The following is a 22819-nucleotide window of genomic DNA, read 5'->3' as shown; positions in this document are numbered from 1 at the left end:
CAACAAAGAAACACAAAATATATAATGTGATATAAAAGATAGACTGTATGTTGAAATACCATACTATAACCACCATAACATACCATAGTGTGTAGCAAACTACACGGTACTGAAATGAACTATGTCTTGACTTTTCAAGAAAATGTAATAAGAGCCTAAGTAAACCCAGTGACTTCTATAGCACTATTCGGATGTCTCTCTCCATTCAGAGTTTCAGCATTTAAGTCCACAAAAAATCTGACTTCCAATAGTCCAAAATGTCCAAACATTACAGAATGCATGAACAGTTCTCAGAACACAAGCCAAAAAGGCATAATCTTACAGGGTCTTTTTACTTCTCAGCATCTGACAAGACAAATGGTATAAATATCAATCACTTGATTAACACAGCTAACACACACACACACACACTTAAAAAATAATTTATGTGAATAAAAATAAATGATAAATATACATAGTTATTGTTTAGACTTCCAACAGCCATCCAACATCTCAGCTACAGTATCTAGGAATAAATCAACAGAGAAAAAGAAGGAGCATCACACCACTTCAGTGATCACAAACATGCAATAGATAGGACAGGAAAAAGACAGAATACAGAGATTTGGTCACTTTAAGAAGTGTGTAACTTACTCCTTGGCTCACGCGGTCCGTCCACTGTGACCTTAATGGCTCTGTGGTAAGTGGCCACTTGTGGTGGGTTTGTGAACACTGTAATTGTCAGGGTGAAGCTCTTTCCTGTACAAACATAATAATACAGGTTTAGCTGCTGACAATAAAAGCACCTGCATGTTTACAGACCTCTGCCAGCTTTCATCTCATATGAATCTTAATTTAGACCTAATCCTCCTGGTGAAGGAGGCAGGTGGAAAGAACTCCAAGCATTACAACTGAGTGGAATTCAGATCAACAACCCTGGCTCATCATTCAGTTCCCTAAACAAGATTTCAGACAAATTGTGCTCTCATGGGGTTCTAAGGGGAATGCAGTGTACTAACATGGCGTCTCAGGAATGCCACTGCTTGGTCAAGGAGACAGGAAGAGGAGAGTGGAACGTCATCGCAACTCTGAGCAACAGCTGGCCAAGCACAAGCACCAACATCTCATCTCAACACCAAAGACACACACAGTTCCAGTGCTGAGTTTTATCTCAACACAGATTTCAATGTTTCTCTTGCGACGATGAAAAGTTTAAGCACTTTAGTTACTATTTGAAATCTGAAAGGACTATATTGTTTAAAATGTTCTTATATGCAAACGATCAATAACGCGTTCTCAGCACTGAGAATCAATTTACCGAGATCAATCCAATTAATCAAAAAAAAATCTGAAACTTATTTAGCATTGCTTAAAAGAAGAAAAAAAAATTGCACAATTAAATTTTATAAAAATTGCAAGAACATTTTGGGTGTCTATACATTAAACAAGAGGGGAAACAGCAGCAATATTCACACAGTTAGGAAAGAGATTGCCTTGGCCAAGCTAATCACCTGTCATTTATGTGCACTGTGCAGTTTATATTGGTTTAAAGCTGAGTTTAAAACAGGAGAGTTTAGATCTATTATTTACATGTTAAATGAAGATTTAAAATATAACAATTCAATATCATCAAATTGCATAATGTTTTCACTCCCTAATTCAGTTTCATATGAATTATATATACATTTATACAGTATCAAGCCATTAATAAATTAATAAAAAATAAAGTCAATTTATTTGATTTATTATGCCCACAGAGGAACCCACAGAGCGTTGTAACTTAATGATCACATGCCATCAGGTACTGCTTGGACTGTAACTGATGTAATTATTAAAAGAATATCTTTTGTCCCCATTTAACCATAAAACCAATTACACAAGCCTTCCTGCACAAACGTACTCTTAGGCACACAGTGTGCTCTTAGTTGGAGCAGGTGTAGGTAGTTGCAAAGCAGGAAAATAAATACAGCTGATTGGCTAATATAAAGACTGTAGATGTACAGTACAGTATGCCCTCATTGTGTAAACTTCTCTCATCTTGTGTTGACACCACATGCTTCAGATAATCTTATCTACTTACAGATCCCCTTATGTAAACAACAGTAAAAATGGGCATTAAGTGGATCAGACCTGATAATTACACACAGGAGACAACATGGCTTTACTCAACTGATGTCTGTTGACAGCTCAGAGTTGGCTGTTTTTTTTAATCCTCTGATTTCTGTGCCAAAGCAATGCAGTCAGAATGCTGGCAATCATGGCATTTAATAAAATCTCCTTTTCCAGCTCGCAGATCATAGATATATTTATCTAAATGTAACTACTATATGTTAAAAAAAAAAAAAAAAGAGTGTTCGTACGAATATATTTTATTGACTGAAAGTGGACTAACCTCTTCCACTGCGTCCCACAAAGCGTAGATCATTGAATCGAGCCACCTGGTTCTTCATCACACCTGAAGCATTGCGCAACTCTGCTGAGTAATTCTCATCGTTCCCAGCCATCACAGTGACAACAGTACCATCTGGAACATCTCCTAGAGCCACGACCTGCAGGGACACAACACTGACTGCAGTGATAGCTTCCAGGACTCACTGGGGTCATGTTAGGAAGTGCTGGAATCTAGTCTGATCAATATTGTGGATCAATCAATATTGTGGATCAATATTCCCAGACAAAATGACAAAATACAGATACAAAAGCTTGCAGTAAACGTAAACATTTGGACACACCTGACTGATGTCTGTTTAAAGGCATGTGCATGAAATGTGTTACAAAAGGCAAAAATACTTAGAGAAATTGATTTCTGTATAAATATACATTCATATCCAAATTGTCAAATTTAAAAGAACTTAGGACTAGGAAAAACAGTCGAAAAACAGTGTGCTCAGCATGTGTGGGAACTATTTCAAAACTGAAAAATATCCCGGATGACTGCATCATGAAGAAAGCAAGTTGAGAAAAAGCGTGTGGGGAAAAAAAATGTGAAAAGCTGTCATCAATCTAAAATAAACAAATAAATTATATATATATATATATATATATATATATATATATATATATATATATATATATATATATATAAATTGTACAAGATGGATGTATATATATATATATATATATATATATATATATATATATATATATATATATATATATATATATATAGCTAGCCTGTGTGTGTGCGTGCGTGCGTGCGTGTGTGTGCATGTGTGGGTGTGGGTGTAGTTAATGTGCTTGGTTTATTTGCGGATTTGTTTTTATCATTTCACAGATATGTTGTCTTCCCTTTTGTTCTGAAATGTGGAAAATAGTAAACACACACAAAACTATTTCTATCTGTGGGTATATATCTAATACATATTACTGATGAGGACAATAAATGAACACTACATTTACATATTTATCACATCATTTTAACACATTGTAAATAGGCCTACAGCAATAAACAAGGATTTAAGGATAGGAAAAACGTTTTTGTAGTCAACCAGTTAAGAACAAAAATCCGCAATATGTAGATAGATAGATAGATAGATAGACAGATAGATAGATAGATAGATAGATAGAGAGATAGATAGAAACATTTCTACAAATTCAGATTTATACACATACGTATTTATACTTAGATTATATTTGTGTAAATAAAGACCTACTACGTTTATTAGGCTAATTAACACGTTGTTGTTGTTGTTGTTGTTGTTGTTGTTGTTGTCGTTGGGTAATCGTGTAGCCAAAACAGCCGCAAATTCAAGTGACTTGTAAAAATTGAAGTAAAAATGACTCACCTATCGTGAGAAAATAAAAATAATAAAAAGTTTCCGGACATGGGAATATTTCAACTTGAACCTAAATATTTGAACCCAAAAGTCGCACAAAGAATGACTCCCACGGACTAGAACATTTTTATCTTATAATATTTCCCCTACAATGTAACTACTGAAAGTATTTTTCTAGTAAGTTTAAAATTTTTTTTAAAAAATCCAAACGGAAGAAGGGAAAGACCTGGAAGCAGGGTTTACCTTGAAGGCGACCGGCAGCGTTTTGTTGCACCTCCAGTGAGAGGGCAGCACGGAGCAGAGGAAGTTGGGGCTGTCTGTGCGCACGAGCTCGGCGGGATGATCGGCGATGATTTCTGCCATGGAGCGGTTCTCAAGCGGCCGCAGTCTCGCGTCGTGTTGCCCGGTTCCACCTCCGGCATTCCCGCCGCTAATGCTGTTAATCCCACCGCTGCCTCCAGTGCTGCTGCTGCTGCTGCTGCTGCTCACCTCGTTCATTTTGGCCGGGAGCGGCTGCAGGCTGCTGGACGGGGGGCTGAAGCGCCGAGTCGCGCACGCATCTACAGGAATGCGCATCACAAACACGCTGAGTTACACTCGAGGTAAGGCGAGTCGGCGAGGTTCACACAACTCCTGTCTTGTAGTGAGTAAAAAGTGCAGATGTTTCGGCAGCTGTTCCAGTGTGAACTCGACGTGCGAGTGAGAAGTGAGTGTCGGAAGTGTCCGAATCCAGCTCCGTCACGACCAAACTTCAACTGGCGCTTTGTGCAGAGGCGTCATTTGCTACGTTTTCCTCTATTAAAAAAAAAAACCTTCCCAAAATAATCACGCGTCACGTCTGACACTAGGCAAAGTTGTATTTTTTCCCCTCTCTCCCGCGCGATTTTATTTTATTTTTTATTTTTTATAGCCGAATGTGTTCAGTGGTCCAAATATCTGACATGTTCTCTCCAGATGATGTTCAGTGTAAAATTAAACAGTCAAGCTTATTCAATTTCCCTCCTGTGTATGTGTGTAAAAACTTTTTCAGGTCTATCAGATCAAACAAACAGGCTACAAGATGTTCTAGACATTCCAGGAAATGTGTTAAATATGGAAAATCTTGACTACCCTGCTGGAAAAAAAAACCCCACTAGAAACCCTCAGAGAATTTTGTAATGGTTTTAATGGTTATAATGGGAATTGTATTGGTTTTAATGGAAACTGTAATGGTTCTTGTGTGTCTCTACTGGTGATATGTTGCCTTCTATTGGTAGCACTGGATACCATTAAGGATCAATAATGGTTTCAATGGTTAGCTGATCGTTTGTAATGGTATTTGTACTGGAAACCACTACAAATTTCTGTGATGGTTTCTATTGTTTTTTTTTTTAGCAGGGTTAATATGACCCCATTTGTTTCATTTCCTGCTTAGACGATGCTGTATCAAACTATACACCTAATGTGGTTATGATTTCTGATACATTTCATAACACTGGATAATTAATAGTCTGTTAATCTGCATCATTAGCCTCAGCACCACCCTGACGTGCTTATGTTGTTCTCATTTGTTTGTTACTTATTTACTACTAATAGCTCCTGCACTGTCCATTTCACAATGTCTTCACTCAAACAACTGATAAGTAACAACAACTGTAAGTAAATAAGTTTTGGATAAAACAGACCAGGCTCAACACTATACTCAAGACAGCTGTAATAGTTAAGAAGAAGGAAACACTGCAAATGCATGAGCAGGATAAGCAGATAGATCAGAAACGCAAACGCTCTGTAGGATCAGATAAAGCTAATATCATACAGCCTGCATGGATTTAGTCTCAAGAGAGCTGGTTCGTCATCTCTGAACGGTACTATAGATGGCAATCGCACTCTTTGATGGAAAGAAGTCCTGTCGTTTCCCATCAGGAACATTTAAAACACAGTCACTATCGCGAGTCAAACTGGCCACAAATAAATACTGATGGCAGTTCTGTACAGAGCTTTACTGAAGTATGGTGCCTTATTTCCACATGCAAGTTTATGGGGATGCGACCTACAACCACAAATGTGTGGTGATGGAGAAACGAGAGGTGGTATTACCACACACACACACACACACACACACACACACACACACACTCACACACACACACACACACTGTGTGTATACTGTATGTGTGTGTGTGTGTTTTGGATATGAATATACATTATTGTGTGTGTGTGTGTGGGGGGGGGACTTTATATAAAGTGTATGTCTTTCACTGTAAGGATGTGGGAAGGATAGAAAAACTCTTGAAGCACAGACAGGCATGCATATGGCACATCCTTATGACAGAGGAAAAAAGCCTATTGAATTACGTTCCTTCTCTTTCTGCCCAGAACACTAAAAATATGATTCAGACTGGCCAGTGATTTTTAAAATATTAACTTTAAATTTATGGACAGATAAATCAGTAGAGTTGTAATTAAGGTTGTAACGGTATTAAACATATCCCTAGTTAAACTGCACTGCATATTATTCAAACAGTCTGGGGTGTCTCGCTTTCTCCATCATTTACTCGCTCTGGGCCAGAAGTATGCTCAATGGAGAAAAAGTGTTGTTTTACAGTATGTGACTGTTTCTAGGACAGCCTTGCTGACGGTCACTCAAATGAGCAGCAAATGTACTGTAATTCATCAAAAAAAAAACATTTTGATTACCATGACAATCAATAAAACAATGGTGCAAATAAAATCTAATCGCAGAATCAGGGAGGCTGTTGACATGCCTAAACCAAACTGTGTGTTAAGTCATATACAAAGAGATATCAAAGAGCATTTGTGACATCTGAATCCACTTTGCTGTACAGTATGGGCGCCATCTGCCAGCAATATCGATGTGGAGTGTACGCACTTAATTTCAATCATTCTCTGTGCCTTGAGACCGGGACTCTGCCCACTCCTTTCGGGGCTTGTCGTTTGATGTCCTAATGAGCCGAGAGCAGCCCACACAGCTGCCTCTGATGTGCCACAAATGCGAGGGGCTGAAGCTGTTCGGTTTATAAAGGACACGAGCTCACTTTTTGTTGTTCATCACCTTTGTTCATCTTTCAACCTTTGTGTCTGAACTGATCAGACTCAGAACCTGATGATATTATGTGCTTAGTTTAGAGGGACACAGTGTAAGAGAACCAGGAGCTGATGCGGGTCTGATTATGGAGCGATAGGAAGAGCTTGTCACAGGGATGATAGTATGGTTTTCTGCGGATAACTCATCAGACTGGTAAAGAGTTTGTGCAATCACCATGCACAAACCAACCCCCCGCTGATACACACCTTATTATAAATAAGGGCATGAGACAAAGGAGCCATTGTTGACTTCTACATTAAATAAAAGGAGACACTGAGCTCCAGGGTGGTAACAATATCCAAATGACTACAATTTTATTCATAAAGCCCTGGTATTATGTAACATGCTACATGAATGTTTTTCTGTGTATGTGTGTGTGTGTGTTTTTCTCTAGTCCTGCATTCTTTCATTGGTTGCGAGGAAAAATCCAGCCTCTTAAGTCCCTGGATCAAGGCTCCATTTCACAGTGGTGCATTTTTAAAGACACTTAATTATGGTTTTATGTGTGGAGCATTTTGATGGGGCCACGGAACCTTCCAGTTTCAAACAGTTACTTTCCATCCTTGGCAGGCAGCAGAACAGAGGGGCGGAGAGAATGTGTGAGAGTGTATTTGTATATGTGTGTGTGTGTGTGTGTGTGTGTGTGTGTTTGACAGAGAGGGAGAGAAAAAAAGAGAGAGGAATGACACATTCACAGAAACATATTTCTTACTGAATCAGGAAGACCGCCTCAACTCCTCTCGATCCCTAGATTTAATTTAAGCCCATAATTACTATTTGTCACTGAACGGCTGATGACATCATCACAGTAATGCAGCCTTAAAAGTCTACTTGCCAAGCTATGAAATAAGGCAAAGGGTCTGAGAAGGCAGCAAATTGCAACCACGCAGAAATGGCTGAGACGATAGAGATGGCACAGAAGTGATAGGACAGAAATGCGACAGGGTAGGAGATTTTCCATTAAGGCCTAAAGAAGGAGCGGGTGCACGTCGAGTGCCTTCCTCTGGCTGTTTTGGTTGAGTGCAGCATGCGGCATGGCAGCCTCGTCTGGAAATCAGAGTTGAGATGGAGGCTTGCTGTGGTCGGTAGAGGAGGGGCCGGCTACAAAGGCAATTTCCTTTTTGCTCTTATTGGCATGACTGTCTGCCGCCTTCATCCTTCGTGGAGGTCCTTAATTGAGATCACTTGTACTTAAAAATAGGAACAGAAAAGGAACTTCTGTGGCTTGGGAAGGGGAAAGAAATAAAGGGCGTTGATGTGTAAGCTGCCATTAAACACTCATAATGACCGAGTCCGGCATTAAGAGTGTGTGCAGCTCTACTGTCTGCTGTGGTGCTTTCTAGGTGTTCAGACATTTTACACCATGCTACACTACGCTCATTATTATATGTGTTGTCCCTGTAGCGGTCTACTTCGAAGGGCTTGTAAGCTTACACTGTTTAAACATGCCATACGGCATATAAGTGATGTTGCAGCTTGTGTTTATTTTCTTATTTCTTTTCAAACAATATTACATATAATATTTGCCGCTGAGTAAATAATCTGTTCATTTTTACGCTGCAAAATCCCACAGAGTAATTACTTTTGACGTATAATCACAGGATCAGTATGAACAGCAAACACTCCTGGACGAGGATTGAGTGTCATTTTTCCATAAGAGTGTGCTTATTTTGGACAAGAAATAAGACCAGAGTTCCACCTCACACATTTTTCTTCCTCTGTGAATTGCATTGGTCTACTTCCTCTCTGAAAAAGGCCTGATTGGTTGAAAAATATTTATAGTATATATGCAAGATACCGTCCTAATGTATCCGCTGCCGTTTAGTGCTGTTCTGCGTGAAAGGTAAAACTAGTAGTCGATTTATTGGGAGCAGATTTCACCTTGTCCAGCAGTAGATTGAGGACGATTGATGGAGTAACGTGTAACATGCACGGATCGAGAGTTGAATCACCCCATGGACAACACAAACTGACAGATATAAATAACATGCGTGTCAGAGGGCTATCGCCTATCACGGCTTATTTTTCTCAGCTTCTGTTAACGCCACTTTAATACGTGTTTGGACTAAGGACAGCTCATGCAAAGGTGCTCAAATGAAACCAAGAATGAATGGAAGAATATTACAGCAGGCCGGAATCTGAGCAAGACACACAGAGCATTGCTCTTCGAGTGCATAAACCTCAGACTGGGGTAAAGTATACTGTAGCCATATGTGCACAGCAGTAGATTAAATGAATTATTCCAGGACGTCAAAAGTCTGTGGAACCAGGTGATTTGCTTGGCCACCGCTCTGATATTTCTTTGTGAAAAAATAAGGCTGCCATTGTTTGCTAGAAACTCAATCATTCTCACAGGGAGGAGGTCTGCCCAGTCTTCTATTCTTTTCAGCCTACGAGCTGAACTTAGTCATTACCAAAGCTTAGGGGGAAATCGTAATACAAAACTAAAACTGTGGAATGTTTGATGAATTGGTTAGCGGGGAGAAAATGATGGAGAGCAAATGCTTCTGGAAGTACAAGGCACTGAGGTCAATATCGCAATAGATCATTTTAGAGTTTGGGAGTATATCCTTTATATCCTTGTTAATTGGACTCCAAGCCTCCTGTAAGCTATCAGGGACGGTATCCATCCTCTTTAAACTTGTTCTTTTCTGCACACATAATCCCTCTTAAACATAAATCGACACTGGAACATTGTCTTGTTCAAGTAACAATCGAGATATGACGTGCAAACATTTTCTTACAGAAATGACAGATCTAACAGGTTTCCTAGATCATTTATAAAGATATTCTACACAACCTTTTGCGTTAATAAGAATATAAATAACAGTAAATTGGTTCTTTGGTGTACTGAGTACTTAAGAATTCAGTTCAATTCTGTTTTATTCATATAGCGCTTTTTACAATGGACATTGTCTCAAAGCAGCTTTACAGAAATATATAAACACAGGAGACAGATTTTAAGTGTGTGGATTTATCCCTATTGAGCAAGCCCGTGGTAGAGGTGGCGAGGAAAAACTCCTTAAATTCATATGAGGAAATATAGGTATGGATTGTGTTTTAAGCAAAGGGCCGATGTGGCTGCACGTTTTCTTTCCAGCCAAGAAGGAGCAGCACCTGATTCCGCATGTTTGATCTGTTAGATCCTGATCTTGGCCGGTTGACTATAAGATGCGCCTCCTGCTTGGTTGGAATGAAAATCTGCAATCACACTTGCCCTTTGCAGATAAGCCTGGACACCTCTGTGCTACTTGTTGCCACCTTTTATAATCCCATGAGTTGTCATCAGGTTCAGGTTAACATTCCTCACCCTTGTAACTACATACTTTTTTTCCTTCCTCATTTTTGTTTTGAAATAACTCATAGTAGTTACTGAATGATAAATAACAGAAAAATAAGTTGAGGCTGTTTCTATCAAACCTCAAACCCAGCAGTATTTTGCCATCCTACAGTGTATTTGGTTTTCCATGTACTAAACGATTTATATAACAAATAATCTGCTCTTCAGTTAACAGATCACACACCTTAAGTTCTCTTCTGTCGGATAATTTCCCGATGATATACTATATTTATTATATGCGCTCTGTAAAAATTAAAATGACGTATAATTTAGTTCGTTGAACCGAACTCCAAAGAATGTCAATTCGTGAATCAGACTTGGACCGAGTTCGTAAATCCCAGAGGGTGAATTTATTTTATTGGTAATCGCTGCAATTTGGGTCAGAACTAAATGAAATAACATTTTTGGCATCTTAAGAATAAAGATCTCAGATGTCTAGAGTTAACTGAATTACTCCACTTTAATGCTTCTGTGGAAGGCTAATCAGTGACGACATTACAAGCATCTGTAAATACTTCAACTGAACATGGTAAAGGTTCGTTCATTTTTGCAATTGCATTGCAATATCATGCAATTTCACAAATACCATAAACTGAATCCACCATCATGTCATAACAGACTGAAAATAAATTACATTGTAATTACTTTGGTTGAGTCTAGAAACACCACATCTTTAAAGCTAATTGCACTGCTGAAGTGGTAGTGCCAATAGCAGTGATGTGTTTTTACCCCTGTGATGTTTAGTCATTTTAACCCTTAATGTTTAGTTTATTATTGAGTTATTCATCTGAAAACGCATTATTCTTTAGTTAAAATCAACAAGTACAAGTATGTAGTTACAAGAGGGAAATTTAATTCAGTACCAGCTGATGAATTGTGGGAGTTTGGGGTTAAAATACCATAATTACAAATGTGACGGACACCACCGTAACCCTTTTGCATGCTGATAACCTCACATTGTGCAAATGGTGTGAAAGCTAGTCTGGGTTAGAGAAAAGGTGCAGGTGTGGTTAACTGATGTAATGCAAGAAATTGCACATTCACACTAATATTTGCCTACGATTCTATAAGTTAATACACAGACCCAAGGATTAAACAAAAAAACAGACTTAGCTAAACCAGGTCCTGTGGAGACGTATCAGACAGCTAAATTCCACTTTTCCTAAAGAGGAGACAAGAAGCAGAGTGTGTGTAAAGGGTTGCGGTGGCGGTGTAAGGCTGTGGCTTTGTATATGTTGGTACACTTTTAGAAAAAAAAAAAAAAAAGAATCCATCCAGCCACCTAAAGCGTTCTTTGGTTTTTGTCACTCTGAGGGAACCCTGAAAGATTCTATGTAGAACCCTGCAAAGTGTTTCCCATCAGAGAGGTTTCCAAGTAAAATCCCTCGAGGAAGCTTTTAATTGTCAGCTCATTAAGCATTACATTATCCAGTGCAGTTTCTTTTAAATACACTGTTATTGTTAAGATATGCCACAGTTTTATTTTCTGCTGAATCATGCTGAATAAACATTTTATTAAGCACAAAGGAGAGCTTATTTTCTGGAAATAATAATATTCTTAATAATAATAATAATAATAATATGAGATAATAAACATCTTGGCAGTTATAAATGTCTTGAGTAACTTTTCAGCTTTTACACAAAACCACAAAATGTGACAACAAAAAGGGTTTTTTTTTTGTTTTCTTAAATTTTGAAATTCTACTCCGTTGACATTTTATTTCGAATTGAACACCACATCTAAGCTGTTAGGTGAAGAGCTGTGTTAAACATTTACTGCTGAAAATTTGTGCACTTGTGTGTGAAGACTCAATAAACACTCCAAAATGAATTCAAATAAAAGACACATTGCCTGAGAATGTTGTTGTGTTTCAGATTCACAGTTCCTGCTTTGAAGTGAATTTTCTCATGTAGGATGCCTGTGGTTGCTAAAAATGACAACTCTGGGGAAAAAAATATATATATACGTATATATATATATATATATATATATATATATATATATATATATATATATATATATATATTTCATTTAACTTTCAGGTCCTCTGAGACTTTTGTTGTTATGTCTGTTTGTGTTTTTAACAGCATGATCTCTAAAAACAGGCATCTTATTTCACAAATGCATGCCAGAACAACAAGTGGGGCCTGGATGCCGCAGACAAAACGACAAACGCATCATCTTTCCACGGCAGATTGCAATTGTATAGACTTTGTTACCCTTTGCCTGACAACACCATTTTATAGCACTGGAAGGAGTCACGGTATTAAAGCCTGTACCACATCGTTCTGACACAGATTTTGATTGGAATTGATGCATTGGTGCGACAGTTTGAAGAGATAGACAGGACTACTGTTAGGCGTTTATACATCAAATGATCATACGGGAACGGGAGGTTGACTGTCAAGTGTTGCCAGATGTGATTTTGCTTTGATACATACACAGATCCCCATACTATCCCACAAAAAAACCTTCAGACAGATATTAAAATGCGTCGGTCAAAGATGTGGTTTAACAGGTCCTATTAGATAACAAGAGTTGCATTCTCTTTATTTCCCCTTGGACATGGTGATACTTAAACCCAAGCTGCAAAGTGAAATGATTCTCCCTGATCACCTTCCTACAGTTTCTAGCTTACTCAGAGGGGAAATGCGCTAAAAAATACCAGGCTGCTGCTACTTCAAAGCCAATTACTGAACACAATATCAATGTGCGCGCCCACTCACTTCTTTGTGCCCAAAGCATATATGATTTCATCCTTTGTAAAAAAAAAAAAAAAAAAAAGAAAAAAAAAGTGTGTAGGTGAGTATGTACTACACATGAGAGTGCTACAAAACCTATTATAACCCAGATATCCAGGATGACGTGCTTGCATCACAGGTGCTGAGACAGTGATTAAGTGATTCAGCTGCATTTACAGCACAGTCAGTAGGGCTGTTTTATAGAAGTGTGTGGGGGAGGAGGAGGAAAACAGAAACAAGTGAGGCAGCACAAAAGCCCCTTGCCACCTCCATCACAGCAGATGGGTGCTGTTTGATCCACCTGTGGGTTTCTAGCGACCGAGCAGTTCTGCAACTCTTAGGCGCAAACTGATCCTCCTTTTTTCCCTCAAGTTCTTACTCCAGTTACAGCGGCAGGCACATGTGGGTGGCTGCAGTCACTCCAGTATCCCTGAGCCAGCGGGCTGATGTTCAGGTGTGCAACTGATCCCTCACTTTTAACACTTTTACCCTCCTGGGAGTGTACAGGGAGCTAATTTGAATGAAGTAGGAGATGGCCCTTGTTGTGATGTGAAACTAAAGCCGTTCTCTTGTCATTTCCGCCTCTCTCCATTTCTCTGAGCTATTGACTGCGCATTTGCTCTGACACTAGAAAAGGGATTTGGTTTCCTGTACAGTTTGACTAAGTGCTTTGATTAAATTGTCACTTCCCTCTGCCATGTTCCAGTTATTGGTATGTTTTCTCATGGGCCATTTGTAATACCATACATCTTTGTATATGCTGTATTTATGGACTCGAGAAGTGTTCTCATGACGGAATGCAGAAAAGGACAAGGATTTAAAACTTTTTTTTTTTTAAATGTATTCCTTTACAAGATCTGCAAAAACAGTGTTTGCAACATATTAGTTTCAGCTTTGCATTACAGTGGCTTTAGAAACTTTTTGGACATGCTATGAAAAACATTTTTTTTTTTTTTGTCAACAAATGATGACAGTTACAGTCAAAAATCAAGGCAGAAAAATAAAAGGTAAAAGCGTCTCAAATTGCATATTAGTTCCATTACATTTAGTATTGTGATAGTAACCTGACACATACCAGAAGGCATTAAAGGTATCATTATCTATAAATTCCTATTTATCATTACATGCTTGCTTGCTGGCTATAATTAAATTGCACTAAATTGGTGTTCCTTTGAGAATGGTAACTTTTTTTTTTTTTTTAGATGACTCTCGTCTCCTGTAAGCTACCGCTGAGGACTCACAGTAGTGATTTTCTCTCTCAGTTCAATTATCTATTGATGAGAAGGCTTCCCTCCACTGGCCCTACTGTGGAAAAGCGACGTCTGGTTTGCTTTTAGCATGTCTCAAAAATGAAATGTCTGTGGTAGGATCTGCGGAGACCGTGCATGCAACAGAAGCTGCCTTTTCATTTCTCAGCTTAAGGTCGCCTCAATTACTGTATATGGATATTTTGAAACGAGTCTGGATCTTGAGTCATCAACTTCGTTAAATCATCCTCTCTGCTTTCATCAGACTGTAGTTTAGGTGGATTTCTCTTTCTCTCTCTCTCTCTCTCTCTCTCTCTCTCTCTCTCTCTCTCTCATTGCTAAATGATAATTGCTACCATGGGATCATTGTCAATACTTGGTTTTGAGTTTGATAGACAGAGGGAAAATAAGCAACAAAATATGTCCTGCAGAGACATTGTGAGTTTACATCTTGCCACACATGCTGACGATTATTCCACACCACAAAAGAATGTTTTCAAGCTAATTAAATAAATGTTGTGCATTTTTATTTTATTTATATATATATATATATATATATATATATATATATATATATATATATATATATATATATGTTTGTGTGTGTGTGTGTGTGTGTCTGTGTGTGTGTGTGTGTGTGCGTGTCATACTTGTAGAAAAATGTGGTAGGCATATAAAAACAAAAAAAAAACAAATGGCCCTTGGATGTTAAAACAAGGTTGGTTTTGATTAACATTGGTCATTTACAGCTCACACCTGCAGCAACCCAAATAAAAGTGTGTTATCGTTCTGCAGGCACTAAACTTCCCGCCATGGTGCTCTCATCCTTCTGTTCTCTCAGCCCAGAGATGTTGGAGAGGGCCAGAGGTTAACATGCTAATAGAGGGTGCTGATTGCTATAAGTGCCTCTCTGGCTGCGGCATCGTGAAGGGAAGCGTGCAGCTCGTGTGGCTCGGGACGCACACTCCGCACAGCTGTGTTTGGAAACAAGACATTTGGACTTATTCAAAACTGCTCTGGAGGGATATGTACGCCCATAGATCAAGCAAAATGGAAGGGCCTGAGTTTGACATTAGGAAGTCATGCACAATGAAGCTTTGTGTTTCATTTATCTAGTTGCAATTGCAAAACCGGATTCAATTTTAATAGCATGGAGTGTAGCTGTTTTTTCACTCTCTTTTGTTTATTTCTCAGCTTAATGATATAATTTGATCATGCCATTAGTTTAATGATATAATTTAACAATATTTCAAATAGGACCGATTGTGTCTTTTTAAAATCTTTTTTAAAAAATGAACATCAGAGTAAGTGAACAGACATTAATCAGACATTTCTTCCACTGAAGACATCTGCAACATTTCCTGCATATTCTTCTGGTACTGGCTCATTTTTTCACCAGGGCTGTTGCTGTGATGGACATTCACACTGCTGTGTTCCAGGTCAGGCCATTCAGCTGCAGAGATGCTGATGCACACCCACTAATCCAACAGGCCGTATCAAACATACAAGTATTTGCTTTCATATTCCGCTCTATTTTCATGCCTTGTTTCACTGCTTGTCTGTAAATGTGTGCAGCATGCTGAGTGAATGTTTATGCTTGATGGAAATATCTTTCAAGAAGTTTTTTTTTCCCTTTTCGACATCCTTCCACACGTGTAACCTTAAACTGTACAAACATGTTGGCTGCTTGCAAATGTTTGCAAATATATATTCGTAATATAAATGTTTTCTAGACATGGCAGTGGATTTTCTTGGCACAGCATTGCTTATTTCAGATAGGTTAATGTATTTGGACCACTAATTGTCTTTGACCGTACCCACTGAACACTGACATCATACGGAAGAACTTCACGCTACACGAATGGATAAAATGGTTAAAATGTTTCAACTTAGCAATCACTTACCCCAAAAGAAGTTTTGCTGGCAAGGTGTCACAGAGCTGAAGAGGCTGTTTGATGCCATTGCCGCCACCGTCAGCTGCTCCACGGATAAATTTTGTTTCTCTATGGTTTTGATGACCTTTGAGGCGTCCTCAACTAGGCACATGCATCATGCCAGGAGAAAAAGCGCAAGGGTAAAAACATCCACAAGAATTGCGTTTTCGCATCAACTATTTTCATGACCACAAGTAATGACCAGGTCTGGCTAAAAAAAAATGTCCCCTAACTGGAGAGGATGGAGCCAAACTTGCTGCACTGAAAAGTGCGGTTGAAGCGTACTTACTGACTGGTGCGCTCCTTACGCCTGAGGCTGACCTGCGACAATTAACCATTTACGTGCTGCCCGGTGCAAAAATTCTGATCTGAACTCCTGTGGTTCTGTGGTTGCTCAGGAGGTGAGCAAAGCCTTCACAGAAACCCAAAACGGCAGAAGCTTTAAAATCTCTCTTTTTTTTCCCTCCCTTCAAAAAAGCTGTCACTGGAGAGGCAGGGTCACATGCTCGTGACATCACCAGAGCAACAGAAATGAGTGGGCCAGCTTCTTACTGCTGTGGCTTTCTGCTCTCTTTCTCCCTCTCTCTCTTTTTCTCCCCCTCTTTCCTGCTCTCGCTCTGTTTTTCTTCTTGCGGAGACGCGTGGTTCGGCAGCTTTTCCTGGCACTCGGGGGGGTGGGGGGGAGTAGGGTTGAGTGGGGTGTGTATATGTATGTGTGTGTGTGGGGGGGGGGGGGGGTGGAGGGAGCTCTTCAGCTCCCCTGAGTCATGAGGCTTCAGAGGGGGGCGCGAACAATTACGAGCCTCAACCTCCCACAGCATATGGAGCGCAGAAGCGACTGTTTGGTGCTGTCTTTGCTTTTCCTGCCTAGGGCTTTCTTCCACCTACACCTTCTTTCTCATTCAAGTACAACAAGGTAGCATGCCATAGCCTGTAACTGCTGTCATGTCAAAGGTGGGATGAGGACAGCATTTAGTTATATATGTTTACTTATGTGGAGTAATGGCTCCACAATTAACTGTTAAAAGAACTTTCCTTCACTCTACTATTGTCATCATTTTTTTTTTTTAGTTTTCCATACAGGATTGCACAACAAAAAGCAGTCTGTGACGGTCTATGACTGTGTGTGTGTGTGTGTGTGTGTGTGTATGAGTGAGTCTTTTGAAATGTAGGTGATTCCTGTAAGAGGCAGTAAATCATGCCTGAGCTGTGTGAGTGTGTGTGTGTGTGTGGGGGGGGGGGGAATCTGCCACACGTCTAAAGAACCACTATCGGCTCAGGTGACTCATCAGATTCACACGCCACATAAAAATGCAGGCTGGGTTGAGGCTCGGGTCCGCTCTGTGATCACGGGTTACAGGTGTTTGCTTAAAGCATTCAGGCTTCGAGGCAGCATCTCACCATCGGAATGTATGGAATGTGTCTCAATGTAGTATTTCATCTAGTTTAATTCAGCGAATTAGAGTGTGGGATGGTATAAACAACTTTTAAAGCATTCTTGGTGGCCTGCGCTTTGCTTTGTACAGTATTTTGCTGAAGTAGTCATTATAGTGAAACAAGCTCATAGGACTGTCCTTTACATCCCATTTTTAGTGTATATGTATAAGTAAGAATTGCCGTGTTTTGTTCCCCCCCCCCCCCATCACTCATCACTGCTTTTAACTATTAAAAATGATCAGTAACATAAAAATCAGCAAGTACTCTAACATCAAGATGAGTCTTGTGAGCCCTGGAGAAATGAAGTTATTCCAAACTCTTCTGTTTGTTTTGAAAACCTGTACCACACCCACACGGCAAATATTTCCCATCAATTTGAATATTAGGTTTGTCTTATGATCAGGCACTTTACGAGCATGCGATTTCTGGGTGGGACACTTTCCTCCTGGTTAAAAATAAGAGCGCAGTAACAGCCCTCTAACCATTTTCCCTCTGCTGATGTAGATGTGAAGAGTATTCAGCCCATAGAGGAAATACGATGGAAAATAAACAGAAGAAAATCTAGGGAATATGAATCATTTTCTGTCAGGAACATATAAAGCAAACACGACAGAAAATAGAAAATATGACGGGGAATATATAAAAGATCTAAAGAATCTAAATAAATCCTTATTTACTGGATATATAATGTTGTTAGACTCACACCTTTAGCCCGGATTCGGGTTATAAAAATAAATAAATAAAAACTTAGCATTCTGCTTTTTTAATCTCCCTTTAATTGTCGTGTCTTAGCATTTTACATACTGGATAACACACAAATAACTATTATATTTTGCCGATAAATTCTGCTTGGCCCAGCTTGTGGAGAGATGAACAGACAGGTACAGTGATTTATTGTAGCAGGTTACATCTGTAAAACACCAGGCAAGTTTACACTGTGGTAGCCTCTGAATTAACATGTTTTCATAAATGAAAAACACGCCACTTGTAATAGGATTCTGTTCGACCGGCCGCTCGCTGAGTGCGACTACAAATAGGCATCAGAGTTGAAGGTGGGAATGGACTGTATTCAACAGTCAAGAACTTTTGCAGCCTTGTACAGTTTACCTCAGCGGAGACCAAGGCACCTCCGTGGCGAGAGAAACTCAAGATGTGAGGTAATATTTCCGCAAGGATGTTTATATTCGACGTGAATTGTTCGGTATGGTCTGCAAGGTATAATTTGAATGAAAGTAGATATTTTTCTTTAGCTGTCCAAAACGAGTCTACATCTTCCAGTGACCTCGAGGGCCTTTCTTGTGGTGTCTCGTCGACTGTTTTTGGAGTTGCAGCTTGGAAGGAAAATAAAATCACCCTCGGAATAGGCAGAGGGGGGAAATGTTTAATATCAAATGGCACACTTACAAGCAAAACACCCATTAAAAATAACTCTCGAGTAGGAGATTAAATCAAATTTTTAAAACACAAAATGAAAGCAGCCAAAGGCACAGCGCAGTGACATTATTTTGTTAAAGGAGATATTTTAGCGTGGTCGCTTAACCACTGCAAACCCAGGCAAGTTCTCCTTTCTGCCATTTTAATCAAGGACTGCATCCAGGGTAAACACAAGTCTACCTACACAGCAGTTCAAAACACCAGCTTCTCTTGGGAATGGGAGCAATGATTTCCACGGGTTTTTTTCCCCCTCACACACAATTTTAATTAGCTGCTTAAGAGCAGGGGGGGTCAGATGCTGTATGTACTGTACAAGTGTCTGCTCAATCTTTTGGCCTATGCACTTTTTTGACAAGATGTCTGTTTTTGATACAATTATTTGCTCATGTTGGCTGTGTGTGGCATTTAGTCAGCTGAGAGACATTTCCTTGCGTTACTTTTTGCATCGCATCTGCAGAATTTTCCTTTATCCTTTGAAAGGCGACTCTGTAAGACGACTGACACAACTGTGGCTGTGTGATTCAAGACCATTCCCTTTTCAAATCACAGTGTACTATTGTTGAAGATCATATTTAGTATCCTTGTTCTATTATCCTCTCATCTCTTGCTCACATTGTCACCAGATGCAGTTGCAAAACAGGCGAAGAGAAGGATTTCATGACGAAACTGACATTATCACTCTCTGTGAATGTAAATGGGTCTATGTGGTTAGATAAATGAACATGTTAGTGAAGCACATGTAAGTAATCCCATACTTCAGGCAGGCCCATGGGGATTTGCAAACAACCTCCGTCTGAAGGGCACAGTACACAGTATTCCTATTGAAAGACTGCTTTTGAAGGGAAGGACGCACAAAAATGCTACTTGAGAGACGAGCCTTTACGAAACTGTGATCTACAGTACAGTGAACAATTGGATGAACAAAAAGCGCTCTGTCTTCACAAAAAAGTCTTTTGGCAAGGCTTGTATGACAGTTAATTGGCATCCTCACATGATATGACGAGGGGATCGAGATGACTCCCTTTTCAATTTGCCATAATACAATAGTACCCATAACCCATTTTTTTGCCACAGCAAGTAACTTCAGTATGATGGATGAGCGTATAGACCTTATATTGCTTGGATTTGCCCCAGGAATGTCAAAAAACACGCCACGTTCAGCCATTGCATTTCTTAAATAACATCCAGTAATATAAATGATTGCTGAAGACTTCTGCACTTTATATTGCTTATTGCATTTATTTTGCTTATGAAATATAGTATATATGGAAATAAACATTCTAGCAGACTTGGCATTACAATAGACCAAACAGTGGAGCATAGCTGCTGAGTGAAGGTGTATTGGAAAATGAATTAATATTGGATATGGCTACTGAAATGCTGACTGAGGTTCCTTTGAGAACGTTGTGTACAAATATAGCTTTTTTGTTTTAAAGAACACACTAGTGGATTTCATGAAGGAAATACGAAAATAGAACAGAAAACAATCTTAACACTTAAACACATTGAGATTCCTGTGTTAATGATTAATGTTTAATTATAAGGCTTTAAAGAGGTATTGAAAATGAGGCACTGTTTCTTAATCTACTCGATTAAAAAAGTCAAACTTATTACGGAAACCCCTTTTGGTATCAGCATTTTCATACAGGTTTTGTAAAGGTTCATTAGTGCCAGGAAAAACTATTTTTAAAAAATGTTTCAATAAATGCAACCATTCACCAAATCGTATATAAATATTTTTTTAAAAAAAAAAAAGGTTTCTATACAACATCCCTTCATGCACATAATGCACATAAACAAAACATAGTATAATTTTCTCATCCCCACTTTGTCACATGCTGAAATGTAAACACTTGCAGTTTGAGAACTTTCAGGATCTCAGAATTCTTCTTATATATTTTTTAATGAATGCAGCACATTGATTTATAGATAAGTTCATTTTTTGTTTCATGCTATTGTTTTTAATTAACTTTACACTATAAAACTATTTCAAAAATCATTTGTGCTATTAAACACCTTTATAGCGATATTAATATTAATAAAATCGGTTCTTTAACAAAATCTCTCACCTTGTGAATTTTTCAAAAAACTATCAAAATTTTCTGAACTTTATGATGTTTACACCAAAATTGTTTGACATCGTTCATATTTTCTTTCTTTCTTTGCAATGCCTCAAAATACTGTTCAAGCCATAGGTTAAATACCAAATGTCTCAATAAATTGGCATATACAAGTTGCGGTAAAGCGTATTGTCTGCCTAATGGCAATTGTTAAGTCGTGTAAAAGTCAAACGTTTGTAGAAAATTGTGTCTTCATGGTTCTTGGTAGAATGCTACCCATTAAACCAGTTTTCTGGATCACTTCACATGCTGAGGTAACAAAATTTCTTACCATTTTGGTTTTGTCAGCAGCTCCTTATGATGTAGTTTGTGTGGTAAACTGTAAGGGAAAGTTATGACACGCAGAAATTCACAAATTTCATAACTTTAATAATTCTCATCAAGAAATACTGTACGTTTATGATGGGCATTGTGTAATCACTCTGATCATCAGCACCATCCGCATCCACTTGAGGTAAATGTCACTCACTTCATTTAAAACAAACCTCATCGTTATCCTGACTGATCACTTTTCACTCTTACACTGGTGTTGAAATAATCGTTTAATGCCTGGCACTCACGGTACGAGAAAGGGACACTTAGCTAGCAAGGTTTTAGGCATATTTAGGTAGACTGGTTGTGTTTACAGTTGTGTTTGACTCCTCCCCCAATATGATCTTTGCAGGCAGACAGCCTACGCAAGGTTAAAAAAAACCACAAACACATGACGTATTTTGGTGAAATATATACTTGAGATGTCAAATTATTATAGGCAGAAATACCCAATTTGGCCAAAACCTGATTACTTATACTTTTTTTTTTTTTGTCTTTTGCTTCTTTATTGTCCACGGCACATCCAATGGGTTTTCTCAGGCTGCCACACATTTCTTGTGTTGATGATGTCCTTCACATTGCAAAGAACCTTAATGAATTAGTTATCAGTTAAAGCGTTTGAAAACGTTTAAAAGGTGTTTATCAGAACCTCTTGCAAACACAGATGCTTGCATATAGACCATGCCTCAAGTCACAAGGAAGACAAGCACCAAAACCTGTCTCTGTCCTGAAACTCGGGAGGTGAAATGAACTTCTCCTGGCTGTCCAAACAGCTGAGTCACTGTCAGTCTTCCCCAAGCTTTTAAATATGTACGAATTTAAATGTTTACAAATCCTTTCTATGTTTTCTTGCTGTACTTCTCTCTAACAGGGTTTTAGCTTGATTGTATTCTTAGTCCCTGACTACAAGGCATTTCTCTATAGGGCATCTGCACTATACTGTGAATGTAAATGTAAAGCTCAGAATTAAATAACACATGCATTAAAAACATTTGTAAAATAATAGATGAAGAAGTTCTCAACAATGTTGCTCTGCACAGTGCAGTGTCTGATGATGAGAGGCATTACTGAACTTCAGGACTTGTTATCAGATGCAGACATGGATTATGAGGCAGCGGAGAAGTACATGATTTCTCTGACTTAGAAAAGAGCAATTACGGAGAAGGAATGTATTTATACTTGAAGGATAGAAGATTTCACAAGGCCGAGACAGAGAGATTTGGAGAAAGACTGCTGTGATTTGCTCAGACTTGTATGAAATGCTGTGCTGCAATGATTTATGATAATGGCCTGAGAAGCCGTATTCGGTCGGTTTCTATCAACATACAGTAGGCTTTCACATTCTTTTACATTCATTATTAGAATCTGTTTTATCAGTTAAAATCATGTGAACAACTGTTTACCATTAATGTA

General features: G+C 38.8%; 1 protein-coding gene across 4 annotated transcripts in view; it reads right to left on the bottom strand.

Moving 5' to 3' along the window:
- runx2b (RUNX family transcription factor 2b) overlaps positions 1-16741 on the bottom strand; it is a 29776-nt gene extending 13035 nt beyond the window's left edge. For 2 of the 4 annotated variants that reach the window (XM_053614260.1, XM_053614259.1), the window contains exons 1-4: positions 16074-16741; positions 3999-4315; positions 2372-2528; positions 634-738 (exon numbers count right to left, since the gene is read on the bottom strand). In XM_053614260.1, coding sequence (XP_053470235.1) covers positions 634-738; positions 2372-2528; positions 3999-4315; positions 16074-16215 — 721 coding nt within the window. In that variant the 5' untranslated portion in view covers positions 16216-16741. Of the gene's footprint in view, positions 1-633; positions 739-2371; positions 2529-3998; positions 4904-16073 lie in introns of those variants that run through there. The other 2 variants (XM_053614257.1, XM_053614258.1) reach the window with 1 other exon arrangement.
- Positions 16742-22819: the final 6078 nt, after the last annotated feature.

This window comes from Ictalurus furcatus, chromosome 25 (genome assembly GCF_023375685.1).
Source record: "Ictalurus furcatus strain D&B chromosome 25, Billie_1.0, whole genome shotgun sequence".
NCBI classification, from domain to species: domain Eukaryota; kingdom Metazoa; phylum Chordata; class Actinopteri; order Siluriformes; family Ictaluridae; genus Ictalurus; species Ictalurus furcatus.
The sequence above is the reverse complement of the archived record's forward strand: the minus strand, read 5'-3'. Positions and strand labels throughout refer to the sequence as shown.